The following is a 13,483-nucleotide window of genomic DNA, read 5'->3' on the forward strand; positions in this document are numbered from 1 at the left end:
TTGAACAGTAGTCCATCATTGACTCGACTCGCACTTTGGCACTGAGTTCTCCCCTCTGTGAGCTCGAATCCGGGCTCACATCGGTCGTGTCCTCTACGGTGCGTCATCGTTTCAAATGTCACCTTTGCACGGCTCGGGGCGGCGTCACCTGTCCTGACATTTCACCCCGTCCCCCCGCCCCCGCTCGTGACCAGGGACAGAGCTGTCCGTGGTCGGCAGGGTCATTGTGTAGCTGGTGGTGGCGAGGAGAGGTGCGGGGTCAACATGAAGAGCGCGTCCCTGTATGATGTCCAGAAGAGGGCCGAGACGGGTGGTGCCGAGCCTCACCAGTCGCCCTCGGCGCGACTCAGCAAGCCGGTGAGTTTTTACGAGGCCGCAGAAGACAAGAATGGCGTCTTGTTTCGCTTATGTGCCCTCGCTTTTTGACCTAAGGCTAAAGCCCAAAGGTATGATCTTCAGAGGGTGGAGAGCTCATCAGAGTTACCGCTTTTTTATGTTTTTTTTTTTTTTTTGTCGTAACCTTTGACATCAAGCTTTTGCGACGTCCTATCTCTGTCTCTGTACGCTGATCAGAGGACTCTGACGCCCGTCCCGCCCCTGTCTGCACGCTGATCAGGGGCTGATCTGATGTCCCCTGTCCCTGTACACTGACCAGGGTGCTGATCTGACATCTCTTCTCTGTCCTACAGTGTCTCTGCACGCTGATAGTGCTCAGCCTGCTGATCGTCCTCTCGCTGGCCGTGACGCTGACCCTGCTGCTGACGGGCCATGACTGGCTGAAACTCAGCTACCTGGTGAGTTAAACTCGGCTCTTAGCGAGTTCAGTTTAGCACGGGGTGAGTTCCACTCAAAACTCACACTGGTTGGTTGTGGGCTAATCAGTAAACTCCGTACATTCCAATAATTCCATACCAATTGCTAGTCGAGATTCTCAAGCTGTTTGATTATCGTATCAAATGTCAGTTCAGGGAACAAGGTCGCGTGATTTGTACGGACGAAATCTAACCGGTTTAATTGGATGGGGCACTTACGTTGGAGAAGCCAGATCGTGACGTCGCAGTTAGGTCATACCTATGCTACAGTTGATTTCAACATATGTATGTCATGTTCACGAAATGCATGGTCTTCAGCCTCTGTCAGGGTGACATTCAATGAGGCATGTCATGGGCTGCTACCTTGCGTACATGCTCGGTGAAAGCCACGCCGCTCGCTCGGCGGCGCACGTCGGCATGCATTTGTGCCGGTATATCAAAAGGCACGTGTCAGAGGCCTGACGTGCCGCACAACGAGTGTTGTATGCGACGTGATTTTATAGGCAGTAGCGGTGACGAAAGCATATTGGTTGACTGACAGAAAGTCCTGCGACAGAACAGTGAAACTTCAGCAGCATTTGTGCAAAACGTTTGATCTGACATTTCTTTAGATTTGAGGTTTTAGGTGAATTGACCTCCCCGATCTATGCGCATATCCCGTGTACTCGATAAATAATTAGCTCAGAATATAATTGTAAGCACTATAATCTAATTTTAAGCACTACCGTTCACTGTACGAAAGTTACCTCCTCTCGCTTTATACATAGTAAACACCTTCGTGTATTTTGTGTTTGCAGGGTAGCAGCAAGATGTCAAGGACGGTCACGAAAACAGCGCCAGATTCAGCGAAAACCGGTCAAACTTCTCTCGATAAGGCGTCCGGAAACTTGGATACAAACGACACCAAAGCCACAACAACAGCGTCACCTCCCAGATCCACAGTTCCTTCTCCAGAGCCGAGGTCTCCAACCACAAAGTTCTGGTTCAACGAAGTTATCTTTTACAAACCGCGGCATCATAAGGCTGATTTGCTTAACGCCAATATCAGCGATGCAAGTGATTTTCCGACTGGCAAAATGAGCCCAAAGCCTTGGGGAGGAAACACGAGCACCGTGATTGTTACACGAACTACCTCGTTCGCTAACAGCACAACAAACCACACGGAAACAAAGAACAGTACCGTGCCCGCGAACAGTTTTCTCCCAGACTTGTGGCAAGACTTCGCCAAAACGCTCTCGGACGCTGCTGGAAGGCACATCCCTCTGCTTTCGATGTTCATGCCGACGCAGAAAGATAATCAAACAAGAACCAGCATGGACTCTGGCCGGGCTGTCCCGACCTCTCCAGTCTCTCATTTCAAGGATGGAACGCCGAGGAGATCTGGTAAAGGTGTCCCGAGCACGGCTGACATCCCTTCGAGTACGGCAGCTCCTTCCACAAGCACGGCCGCTCCTTCGACAAGCACGGCGACTCCAGTCTCCAGTACGGTCGCTCCCGAAGATCCTCCGACCACATCAGATCCGCAGCAGGACACACCACGACATGGCCTCCGCGTCAGAAGGGTATGGTGGTGGTGAAATGGGAACAGTTTGCTTTGAGGGGTCTTTGAGGGTCTGCTTGAGCTCTATCACACCTGCTTCTGTCAGGCCTAGCATGGTTAGCTGCATGCTTCCTTCTACAAACCAGTCCTTTCAGTTTCCTACTATAGCTAGCTTTTTCATTTCCGGACAGTGTTTAAAGATATTGGACATAAATGACAACGGCCTAGAAAATGTTTAACGACTTAAAGAGTCATGTATGTGATGAATAACTAGAAAGGAGCGAGGTTGCGTCTTGCGAGTACCCGTACTGTCTTGTCAGTTGTGCTCGTTCCTGTTGTCACCGATGACTAATAGCTGAAGCAGCACTGTTCTGAACCGGACTGATTCACGATCTACGGTTAGGCTGCCACAGTGGCGCGCTGACTTTTGTGACGGGTGTGACCTATGGCAAATCCGTGCACCACAATGTCGACACGCTGAATTTGACGGGTCTTTCTTTTCGACTTATGTAAGTGCTAGCGCCAAAGTTAGACGAGAGCTGGCTGCCTCGCATGATTCCTTTCTTGTGACGTAAAAGACGACTTAAATGAAGCTATGTGATATTTATTTAATAAACTAACTCCTAACACCCGTCTGGCTCTCACCAGAACATGTTTCTCTGACTTTCGACTGAGCATGGCGACGCATGGCCGAATACTTCACGCAACTCCGACCACTTCGCTTCCTCTGAGTTCTAATTCTGGGGCGGAACAACCTTCTAACCTCTTACTCTAACCTAACACCACCCGCTAAAAAGGCTAGCTTACCTTAACCTGACCTTTAAGCAACCCTAACCTGACCTGTGCCTTATGACGCGCAGGTTCCTACATGGATATTCTCCACGGGACACGCTGGGGCGTTCACCCGCAGTGGTCCCCGCTTGGGTGCAGGTGGATCTGGAACGTATACACGCACCTACAACCGGGCACGGAGCGGTGTGGCACACAGCTGGTCGGTCCAGGTCGGTCACGAGAGGACTGAGGGAGGAAGGGAGGACAAGTCGGGTCACGGGGAGGGCCCAAGAAGGGAGGAGGATAACTTGTCGCGGGGAACAGGAGAGAGATAATGATTGGATGTGAAATAAAGGTCGACGCAAAGGACAGAGATCAAGGTCTGGAGAAGGGTATGGAGGTTTGAAGATCCTCAGATGGGACTTATGAAGAGAATCTGGAATAGAAAAGGTTGATTTATTGAGGCATGAACATTTAATTCGGTAAAGGGTTCAGTTGTGTGTGCTATTCGAGCGCGAGTTGTTTGTAGCCGGAAGTTTATTCGACATAGACACCCCACGTCTCCATATTATTTCAATAACTGCGTCCCACAGGACCAGACTCGAGACGGGGTGAGGACCCACACCTCGTCAGACTCGACAGTTCGTCTCCCAGAGCAGCGCTCCTCTGGGGGTATCCGCCTCGTCTACGACGGAGCCACGGGGACGTGGAGACGCGTCAAGCTGCCCGCCGGTGGCGCCACCTGGACCCGACCGGCCTGGCGGCCGATGGCCGTGCCAACGCTTCGACCGTGGAGGTTCCGAAGTCCCGCTGCCGCCGGGTCGTGGGGCGTGTTCGGAAACCCTCAGAGCTCGACTTCCGATGACGATGATGACGATGATGATGACGCGTTTGCGGCGGCTCGCCGGAGAATTGCAGCGGCTCGGAGGAGGATTCACCAGTATCATCAGAATGCGGGCGACTTTGGGGGGTATACAACTTGGGGTTGAATGTACCGCTTCATGAACAGTGCAGATAAACGCTGCGTTGTGGAGTGTTGAATTGAAGTGACGCCAGACTTACCTGTTTATAAGACGGAATTGGTGCCAGTAGGAAATATCGTTCAATACCTACCTGTGTAGCTCGGTTCCCGTCTTACCTAGCTCGCATTCCGTATGAGGCTGGCTGTCTAACGTTATAACTAACGTGGTGTGGCAACTACTTTTATGTAATGTTATTCTAGTTGTTACACAGCACATGTATTTTTTATTTGCAATACCATGGTAGGCGTGTGCCACGTAGAGTACAGTTTTATCGGTATAAGCGACGGCCGTCTTACATTTAGGCATTTATGCCGCAACTATATAATATCTATATCATAAGCCACTTTTAGAGTGTAATAAAGTTGTTTGCTTACCGAATAGTCTGTTCGCTGGAAGATCAGGCGTTCGAAGTCGGAGTCGGGAACGGGAGACACCCGGAGTCGTGACGACTAAATCAACGGAACCACCAGAATCAGTACCTACTTACTCAGGCTTCCGTGTTTCGGGCTGAGGATTAGTGAGGATCGCGTGAGGTCAAGTCAAAAACGTCATCATCTCAATGCTCTTTATCTCAAACGAAGACACTTGTCACAATCCACGTGAGACTGAGTTCACATCCGGCAAACAACTGCATTTTGTTGTAGATACCGGTGCGATTTGGACATCTTCCTCAGCAGTTTGGCGGGCAGATTTGTGGTTGCAATGGTACACTGCTGAGCTATGCTCAATGCTGCTCTAATTGCAATATGTTTGGTCTCTCACAACGATCTCTCGCTCCTCTTCCCTCATACCCTGCACCACTCCTCCCTCCCGCTTCTTATCCTATCCACCCGTTCACGATGCCTCCCCTTTATCTCTGCCCTCCTTCCCTCTCCTCTTCCCTGTCAACCCGTTGGCGGCCCTCCTCTGTCCACCCTCTATCCCTCCCTCTCTCCGTGCCACCCGGGCCGGGCCGTCGGCTGGCAGTTCGGCAGTGAGCCACCTGTTCCCGAGGCGACAACCAGCGTGTGGCCTGACCAACGGTCCGCCGCTCGGCCGGCGGCCGGCGGCGCGGCGGCGCGCTTTGTTCGAGCCGATTTATTGGCAGGCGCGCTGAATGGCGCGCGCGGCGCACAATCCGGCGCGGAATCCGCGCCGCGCGCCGCCGCCGCGCCGCGACCGTTGCTCGATTGTGGCGCAGGAAGAGAGGAGCGCCGGTGCCCGGTTTGAAATCTCGCCGGGGTTTGGTGGTCGGAGGCCTTCGAGGGAGGCTGGAAGGGGCACCTGTGAGGGCTGAGGGCAGATGGCAGGCGTGCTGCATTGGCAGACAGGTCCTGAAGTCTAGAATAGTGTCACCTGTTGGGCTTGGGTGGCCCTGGCCACCCAGGGGCAAGTGCAGAGGTCGAATATGACGATCATTCGTCGCCATTTTCACAGGAGCGTGAGAAATCTTCGACTATGGCTAGCTCAGCAATGAGCTGACGTCGCTACATAGCATCGCTAACAGCCACATCCCGTCAATAGCATCACACTTTGTAGGCATACCTTTGTAGGTATAATTCGAACGTCATCGGGGCCGTTTTCCCTAAGGATCCCTGATCAGCTTTGCTCCCACTACTCGTATCCTTCAAGCTCGTCGAAATGTCCTCTTATATTCGTATAGGTTAAAAATGACACCCTTTTACCTTTTACCTCTTTCAACGGTGACACACTTCTCGCTCACTCGCTGATTGCCCGGGAACAAAAGCATAGATAACATGTTAAAACGAAGGATAAATAGACGGATCAGGGTGCTACATTTAATTATTTCAGCACAATTCATTCGTATGTATTGCAGCTTCCATCTAAATAAAGCGATACCTATAACTAAATAAGCATATATAAATAAAGAGCCGAGGCACTTTACTGTGCACACGTGTAGGATGCTGGCCCTGGGCGAGGATGGGAGTCGGAACGTGTTTTATTTGTAAGATTCACCGACGTTAGCATAAATCTGTTAGGCCTACAATAGCCGTTTTCACGACGGGCTATCCGGCGAGTGCACCTAGTTTGACCAAATCTGCACCTAATCTCTTTTACAGCAAATATCTTTATTTTAGGAATTTATTTCAGTGTTTTAATCGATGATACTCTCTGATAATATGACAAAGGCATATATGTAAGCAAATAGTGCAACCCAAGCTGATAGCTACTAAGAGACATACTGAACCTAATTTGACCAAATCTGCACCTAATCTGCACCAGATGTGCACCAAATGTGGACCAGATGGCCGTCGTGAAAACGGCTATTACCTTCCATAAGTACCTATAATGTACGTAGGGGAAGAGGGGGGATTTGGGGGAACACCGTGACCGCGTCCGCCCCCCTAAGCTTTTCGCCAATGGGAGAATATGTGTGAAGTCTCTTGGTATTATTGTCTTGGTTGCAATATTTCTCGCGTGTTTTAAGTATTTATTTTGCATGCTGCTAAAAGGTTTTCATGCATCACGACTTTTAACCCGCGACCCGTTGGGGAGGGGGGCCAAAGGGCCCCCCAGTGGTTTTTCGGAGATAACTCAAAAACGGCTGCGAATTTCGACTTGAAACTTTCCGTACCTCTCCGGACATCAATTTTACACAAACCCTGAAAAAAAAATAGGTCTCAGGTCATCTCAGGTCACGAGCTATAGAGGTCAAACTAAAGTCATATTCGGCGATTTTTCGTCGAAATAGTTGTTCACGGAGAAAAATCGCAGAAAATCAGGGTTTCAACTTAGCGACTCAAAAATGGGACCGTAGGTATAAAAATATGGCCAACAAAATGGCTGTCCCGAAATTTCCAAAATATAAAGATCTCTAGATCTAGGGATTTTCTAACTCAAAATTTAGATTTCTTGAGATATTTTTGAAATTTGAAGAAATTTTCAAAAAAACGCCTAACATATTTTAGAGAACCCCTTACTGGCCTTACACATGCTAAAAATTAACAAAATATCTCTAAAACTGCCTGAGATATAGCCATTTGAATGACTGAAAAAAGTAGCGACTGTTCTAATGACGTCACAAAATTTTCGGTATTTGTGCTTGAAATCCGTCAGGAGTAATGTTTATGATTCTTATCGACCTCTTGCTGACTGAATATGATCCTTTACGTGACTAAAGTCACTTTTACGTAAAAATTGCCTTTCGTTGTAAACCGGTACAATTTGACCTTATGGCTTATTTGACCTTCCTGTAGCGTCGTAGGTCCAAGAAAAATGGTCAAGGAGGTTTCTGTGGATGCATATATATGACATGTCATTGAAGAGCATCCTAACAGTTTTCCTGAGGTAAGGTCACTTGGCTGACATGGTGACCTGACCTTGAGTGACCTGGGTTTGATATCTTCACAACATGTGGAGAAAAGATGAATAAAAATGTAGGTATGCCGAAATTGGCGCCACCCGCCATTTTTTAGATAGCTTCAAAAGCCGCACGGGGCGTTTAAAGTTCAAACATCCTTGAACCCGGTCCGGCACGGTTTACGCGAGTCGTGCAGGCATAACTTGCAGTGCACATTGATCATTACGACAAGGCATGGTCCGTACTTATGGAACATCATCACATCACAATTGGATTATGGAATATGTGTCTTCCTTTTTTAACCTCACGAAGCCGTTATCAAGAAAGAAATTGTGTGTCGTTTAACGTTTTCACTCGCCTTAGGCTTAATGCTCAAAAAGTGGGTACATAGATGAAGTCTGAACTGCAGTGTAAGAATGTATTGTGTGTTTAGTAAATGGGTGTTGTGGTACGCCAACAGCACATTGAAATTTGAATTTCTCTGGAAGGCGCAGTAACGGCGTGACCTCGGTCATTATTCCAGCTCCTTCTGCATTTTAGATACAAAGTGACGGAAAGAATGCTAATAGCACTGTGCCCAGCCGCCCTCAAAGAAAGGTCGATAGGTACCTTTCATGGCATTCCCTCCTTCGCTGTCGATCTAACTATGCCTAGAAACCTTGGACCATTGCACATATTTTCGCTGGGGCACTAAGCGGCTATTCGAAGCCAGTTAGCTCACTTCTCACTAGACCTCACATCAACTACCAAAGTCAAAGACTCGTCCCCGTTGCCCCGTTTCGGTTCAGCCGAAAACTATGTCAGAATCGCCAAATCGTCCGTAAACGACGCGAAACTCGCTAAGCGGTGTCACTGCTGAGATAAATGTCCTCTCGCTGGTTTCTTTGACGTTCCGCCTGCCCCCGTTCCTGCTTCTCCGCCCACTCGCCTCCCCCTCCTCCCCTCCCGACCAGCTGAAGGGGCGTGGGCCACCGCGCCGAGCCCGCTCCCAGTTCGGCACTCGTCGAGCGGACAAGGTCAGGCGGGGGCGGGGCGGCGCATTCCTGGACCGACTCCAGGCCGGAAATACGAGTGACAACAGTGGCCGCTGTGTGACACAGGAGCGCCGCAACGGCCCAGGCCGACCAGGAGCCGCTGTCCGACCATAGAGCACCTCCGACCGGCGACGGCCGCCCGCTTTGTCCGGCGACCACTCGGGAAGAAATCCTGTTTCGGTTTTCTTTTTAGGCAAAGAAACTGGTGCGCTGAAAGCGGCGCGGTAATGGATCGGCGGCGTGAATGGCGCGGTATGCACGGCGGTTGGCGGAGGCGGGCGCTGTTCGCGGCGCGCCAGATTCAAACGTGGCGCGGGCTGACAGCCACACGGCCATCGGCCACACGGTGAGGAATGAACGCACACGATGGCACTCACACGCGCGCAGATGGAGCTCCGCCTCGAGTGTTTGGATTTCAAGGATTACATGTATGCAGTTTCTAATGGCATTCAAATTCCCCACGGAAGATCTGGAACAATTAGCAGTGAAGCTCATTCAAAATGCCACGAACAGTAAAAGAGCTTTTCTGAAAACTGATTTCCGCGAAGGCCAAACCACACACGTTGATCGGTTCAATATCGGCATTATGGCAAGATTGAGGAAGGTGCGGTCGGGCTACAGACTGTCTGAATGCGTTGTTAAGCTAGTGCGAGTTTGAAACGGAAATAAGACTGCAATCCAAAGGTGAGTGTTGTTTTTACTTTGACTGGGCAGCAAGCTAGCTGATCGCCAACTTATTACCAAAGATCACAAGGTCACATTCAAACAATAAGCTGGGATAAATGTGTATTTAAAATCGTTCGGTTAAACAGCACAAAACGTACATAAGACTTGCTTCAAAGTTCAAAGTTACACTTCGAAAGTATTTCTTACATTTTGAAATCTAAGGAAAACATAGGAGCTTTTACTTTCCAAGAACTTTTGCAGGGTCAGGAATCATAATGCATAAAGCCTGCTAATTCTTCGCATCTAGCATATATTTCGCCGAGCGATGATAAGACCCGTCCGTCACTTGGCACCTGTGCTCGCTCACCATACCCATCGCCCAAACCGTGGGAACCTGCACGAGTCCAGACTCCACACCCCTGGCTGTGCACCTGACCTTGCCTGGTCGGCGACTCAATGACGCTGCTATTCCGGGGCGCCGCCATATGGCACTCAATTCGGCACACCATCTGCCATCGGAGGGGAGGGGCCTTTAAAGTTTAAACTCTCCGCACTGGGGGCACGGACAGGTGACGGCTTCCTTCGGGGGCGCCCGGCGCTGCGTCGCCAGCTGCCGTGGGCGCGCAGTGCGCCACAGGTGCCTCCTGTGCGCCGCAGGTGCCTCAGGCGCGTCACAGGTGCCGTCAGCGCGCCGGAAACGACGCTCATTCGTCTGCCTCCGGCGGCGAGCCGAACACGCAGTCTGGAAACAAGCGGACGGTCACGCTTGGTGGACTATCGCAGGCTCTAATTTGAGGTGTTAAATTAGAATCCTAGGCAGACTGCGGCATCATCTGCAATGCGATATTGAAGTCTCCTCAGCTAGACAAATGAGCGGCATTAGGCTTGTTAATTCAGCAAACATTTTGAGAGTGTATGTCTTCCGTTGCGGGAAAACACATACGCTGCGCTTTTCTCTCGCTCAGCTACGATTGAGTGCGCTCATTTTCCTGCTGGCATGCCAGCCACGCTCCATTCGCGTTGATTACATGTAGCTGTCTGCCTGCAAGGCACGGGGCGGCATTCAATCAGGCCGAATGGTGGCTACAAGCTCCGTGCTCGCGCCGCCGTCGAGCACGGGCCTAATTAGCCTGCCGCAGGAACCGGGCTCGAGGCCAGAGCACAGAGGCCTGTGGTGGAACACCCGAGGCTTGTGCTCGAGCACCCGAGATGGCTTGTGCTTGAGCTTGAGCTTGAGTATCCAAGGTTTGCTCCCAATTTTGAAACGCTCATGTCAGAGCGGATCCAAAGCCTAATCTACCGCCAGAGCCGCTCGCAACCGCCCGAAGACGCTGGCGTTCAAAGTTGAGCCGGGCCGACCCGTCGGACCGATTCAAAAGGGGCGACCGTTGGCGACGGACGACGGCGTCTTTCAGCCGTCCTCCGCGCCCGACCGCCGCGCCGGGCAGCTCGCTCGTCTTGTCGAGAGAGGACAGGCGGCCGCAGGAAGATTCCTGTCCACAGAGGCGGAAAATGTATCGCAACTTGGCGGACGGTTTGTAAACAGTTTGTCGGAGAGTTCAAAATTGAACAACCGCTGGACATGTTTCTGTTAATGGCGTCGGCGATATGGTGAACAGCTAGTCAGAAAAAATATCAGTGAAAGGGATATCCAGCCCACCAGTTTCCTCATTTTCTCAGCCGTTGGCAGCGATGCGTTCGGCGGCAGCCGGTGTCGTTAGGAAACCCTACACTTCTGTCTCGGTAGCCGGGCGGGGGAAGGAGGGGCGATTAGGGTCGGCTCCCGCTGAGACACCAGCTGCTTGGGATCAGGACGGCTATCAACCCGTCCCAGTGGCAGAGAGACGCGAGCACGACGACCCGTGCCGTGGTGGCCGTTATGCCGTGGATCGCGGGACAGATATCGGGCTCACAGCCTCCGCGCCGGAGCAACACTCAGGCATGCCGAGCTGGTGTGGGTTCGGTCTGGATCTTCTTGATATCATGACAGGCCAGAGGCCTAGAGAGGGATGTTATCGTTTGGAACGAATTAAAACTAATGACCGGACCAAAGTGTTGCCTGATGGTCTGCGCGCTCGGTGCACGATGCAACCGGGTCGGGTGGCGGTTAAGTTCAACGCAGAAGTACTGAACGTATGAAGTAAGTAATAAGTATATTCTGTATAAGGCTACAGGTAGACGATGTGGTGTAGCCGGTAAACTAGCCGATGGCGCTCATAGATGCTGGCGGCCCATACAGCGGCATGCATCTAGAAATGCTGGTATGAGTGCCGTTTACGAGATAGAAATTGCAATATCTTTTACATTTGCTTGCTATGATATAGAGACACTTTTAAATAAAGTAGTGCAGAAACGGCCTAAAATACATGCTTAACTTATTTCAGCCTTCAATGATATTACTCATCCCTGGCTATCTTCAGCGGCGGCACAAAAGACGATCGTTTGCTTTTAAAATTCCGGTTCTGAAGGATTTCTGGCACTCATTGCTCATGAGGTGAATAGGTAGTGGTAGAGACTGGACGAAGAGGAATCTGCTTTTTGTGCTTTTACACCAAAGCACGCATTCTCGGTTTGCATGTCTGTTGCTAGTGAAGTTAAAAATTCTTTGAAATAAGTGTTTGAAAAGAAAAATCATTGAATAATTGGCTTTTCATAAATTATGCCTAAGATATGCAATACCGGGATGGCCTTTCATGGTTAACGTGCATGTCGCTTAAACTCAGAGCTATTACAAAATGCGTCATTATGAATCCCAACTAAAGTAATGTCCCTGAAATCTGAATGAAAAGTGAAAGCCATGAAGATGAGGTGTGAGTAAAAGCATATGATAAAAGTAATATACAACCAGTATAGCGCCTTTTGGGGCGACTAACGGAGCGAGCGAGGGGGTGAGTCTTGCACGTGCGAAATTTCGAGGGGGTACCTCCAACTGACTTGTGCACGGCACCCTACTGACCGGTTTCTAGCGATGTGCCAAATTTGAGCACAATCGGCCCAGCCGTTCTCGAGATCTGGGAGCGGCATTCTGCACGTGCGCACTTGCAGGAAGGGTCCCAACTGACTTGTGCACGGCACCCTACTAACTGGTCCCTAACCGTGTACCAAATTTGAGCGCCATCGGTCCAGCCGTTCTCGAGATCTGGAAACGACCCCTGCACGTGCGCACGTGCAGCAGCACCCCAACTCTGGCACATGGATATGCAGTGCCTAGTGGGTGCCTACCTACATGCCAACTTTCAGCGCAATCGGCCAAGTAGTTACCGAGATATTGCAACAATTACAAAACTGACACCTCTTCGTTTTGCACGTGGCACGTGCATAAGGGGTCACCCACATGCATCGGGAATAGTCCAATACTTGGTAGAAGGAATGAAGCTACCCTACAAAAATTACCGCGTGTAAATCGGTCAAGTGGTTGCTGAGATATAAGCCTCGCAAAGGCGTCCGCACGGCCGGCCGGCCGGCCGGCCGGCCGCTCATACTCAGAAATTTCCGTTAATCTAAGGAAAGACTACGCTCGCTTCGCTCGCTCCGTAATAAACGATTTACAGTATGCGAACCTAAAATTCGTCTAATTTTCCTAAGTTTTCCACTGAGTTGTAAGCTCTAGGGAATTTTGATTAGACAGTGCGACATCAAGATGAAAGCAAGCCGGCTACCTTCTCGTGAGAACTGCAATTCGGGAGTGATGACATTTAGAGAGATCCATCCATCAGCCTTCTCTCGTTAAACCAGCTATCCCTTTTCGGGAATCCGATTCCTCTTTAATAAGACATTTTTAGGCGCCATCCATCCAAAGAAGTCACCAAAACATGTGTATATCCCGTCAAATTGTATCCGTCTCCAACACCAAGATCAAAGGTGCCGACAGGACTGATGAGGCGGTGACGGCTGGCGCTGCCTGTGATGGATTAGTGAACCCCGCCCGGCTGCCGCCCGGGAGTCCCGCCCGCCGCCGCCGCCGCCGCCTTTCCGATTTTTAACCGCCCCTGGGCGGCCAATGGACCGCCCCCTATCACCCGTTGGTGCCACGTCCAACTTTCACCGTTTGAATGGCGCCGGGTCACCACTGCGTCTTGGTATTTTTGAACACTTATTCTTCATTAGGTTTGGGTTAAAGTGATCAAAATCTGGCTTTCCAGCCTGATCGAGACAGTCCACACCAGCCAACAGCGCATCAAATCACCAACTCATAGCTCCTAGTTTCTACAGTGTTGTGTAGGTTATTCAGTGACGCATCAACTCATGCCTCTAGTTTCTCACGTTTTGTCAAAGCTCACAGTTCACACATCCCCGGGGTCAGAGCCTTATGTCACATTCAATGTCCGATGCCATGC

The 13,483-nt window shown here is 50.6% G+C and overlaps 1 protein-coding gene across 2 annotated transcripts; it reads left to right on the forward strand.

The window, feature by feature from the left end:
• Positions 1–194: 194 nt before the first annotated feature.
• On the forward strand, positions 195–4,525 carry LOC122379668 (mucin-5AC-like). 2 transcript variants are annotated; one of them, XM_043362055.1, is made up of 5 exons: positions 195–357; positions 690–794; positions 1,610–2,374; positions 3,213–3,353; positions 3,717–4,525. In XM_043362055.1, the coding sequence occupies exons 1-5, from the start codon at positions 265–267 to the stop codon at positions 4,110–4,112; spliced, it is 1,500 nt and encodes a 499-aa protein (XP_043217990.1). In that variant the 5' UTR covers positions 195–264; the 3' UTR covers positions 4,113–4,525. The 2 variants fall into 2 exon arrangements, with proteins under 2 accessions (XP_043217990.1, XP_043217991.1); XM_043362056.1 differs by lacking the exon at positions 3,213–3,353.
• The last annotated feature ends 8,958 nt before the right edge of the window (positions 4,526–13,483 follow it).

Source organism: Amphibalanus amphitrite, unplaced genomic scaffold (assembly GCF_019059575.1).
Source record: "Amphibalanus amphitrite isolate SeventyFive unplaced genomic scaffold, NRLGWU_Aamphi_draft 000082F_arrow, whole genome shotgun sequence".
NCBI classification, from domain to species: Eukaryota; Metazoa; Arthropoda; class Thecostraca; order Balanomorpha; family Balanidae; genus Amphibalanus; species Amphibalanus amphitrite.

Coding starts and splice junctions, on each gene's coding strand:
- LOC122379668 (XM_043362055.1), top strand. CDS start 265: ATGAAGAGCGCGTCCCTGTATGATGTCCAGAAGAGGGCCGAGACGGGT. Junction 795..1,609: donor GGCTGAAACTCAGCTACCTG/GTGAGTTAAACT, acceptor TTGTGTTTGCAG/GGTAGCAGCAAGATGTCAAG. Junction 3,354..3,716: donor CACACAGCTGGTCGGTCCAG/GTCGGTCACGAG, acceptor TGCGTCCCACAG/GACCAGACTCGAGACGGGGT.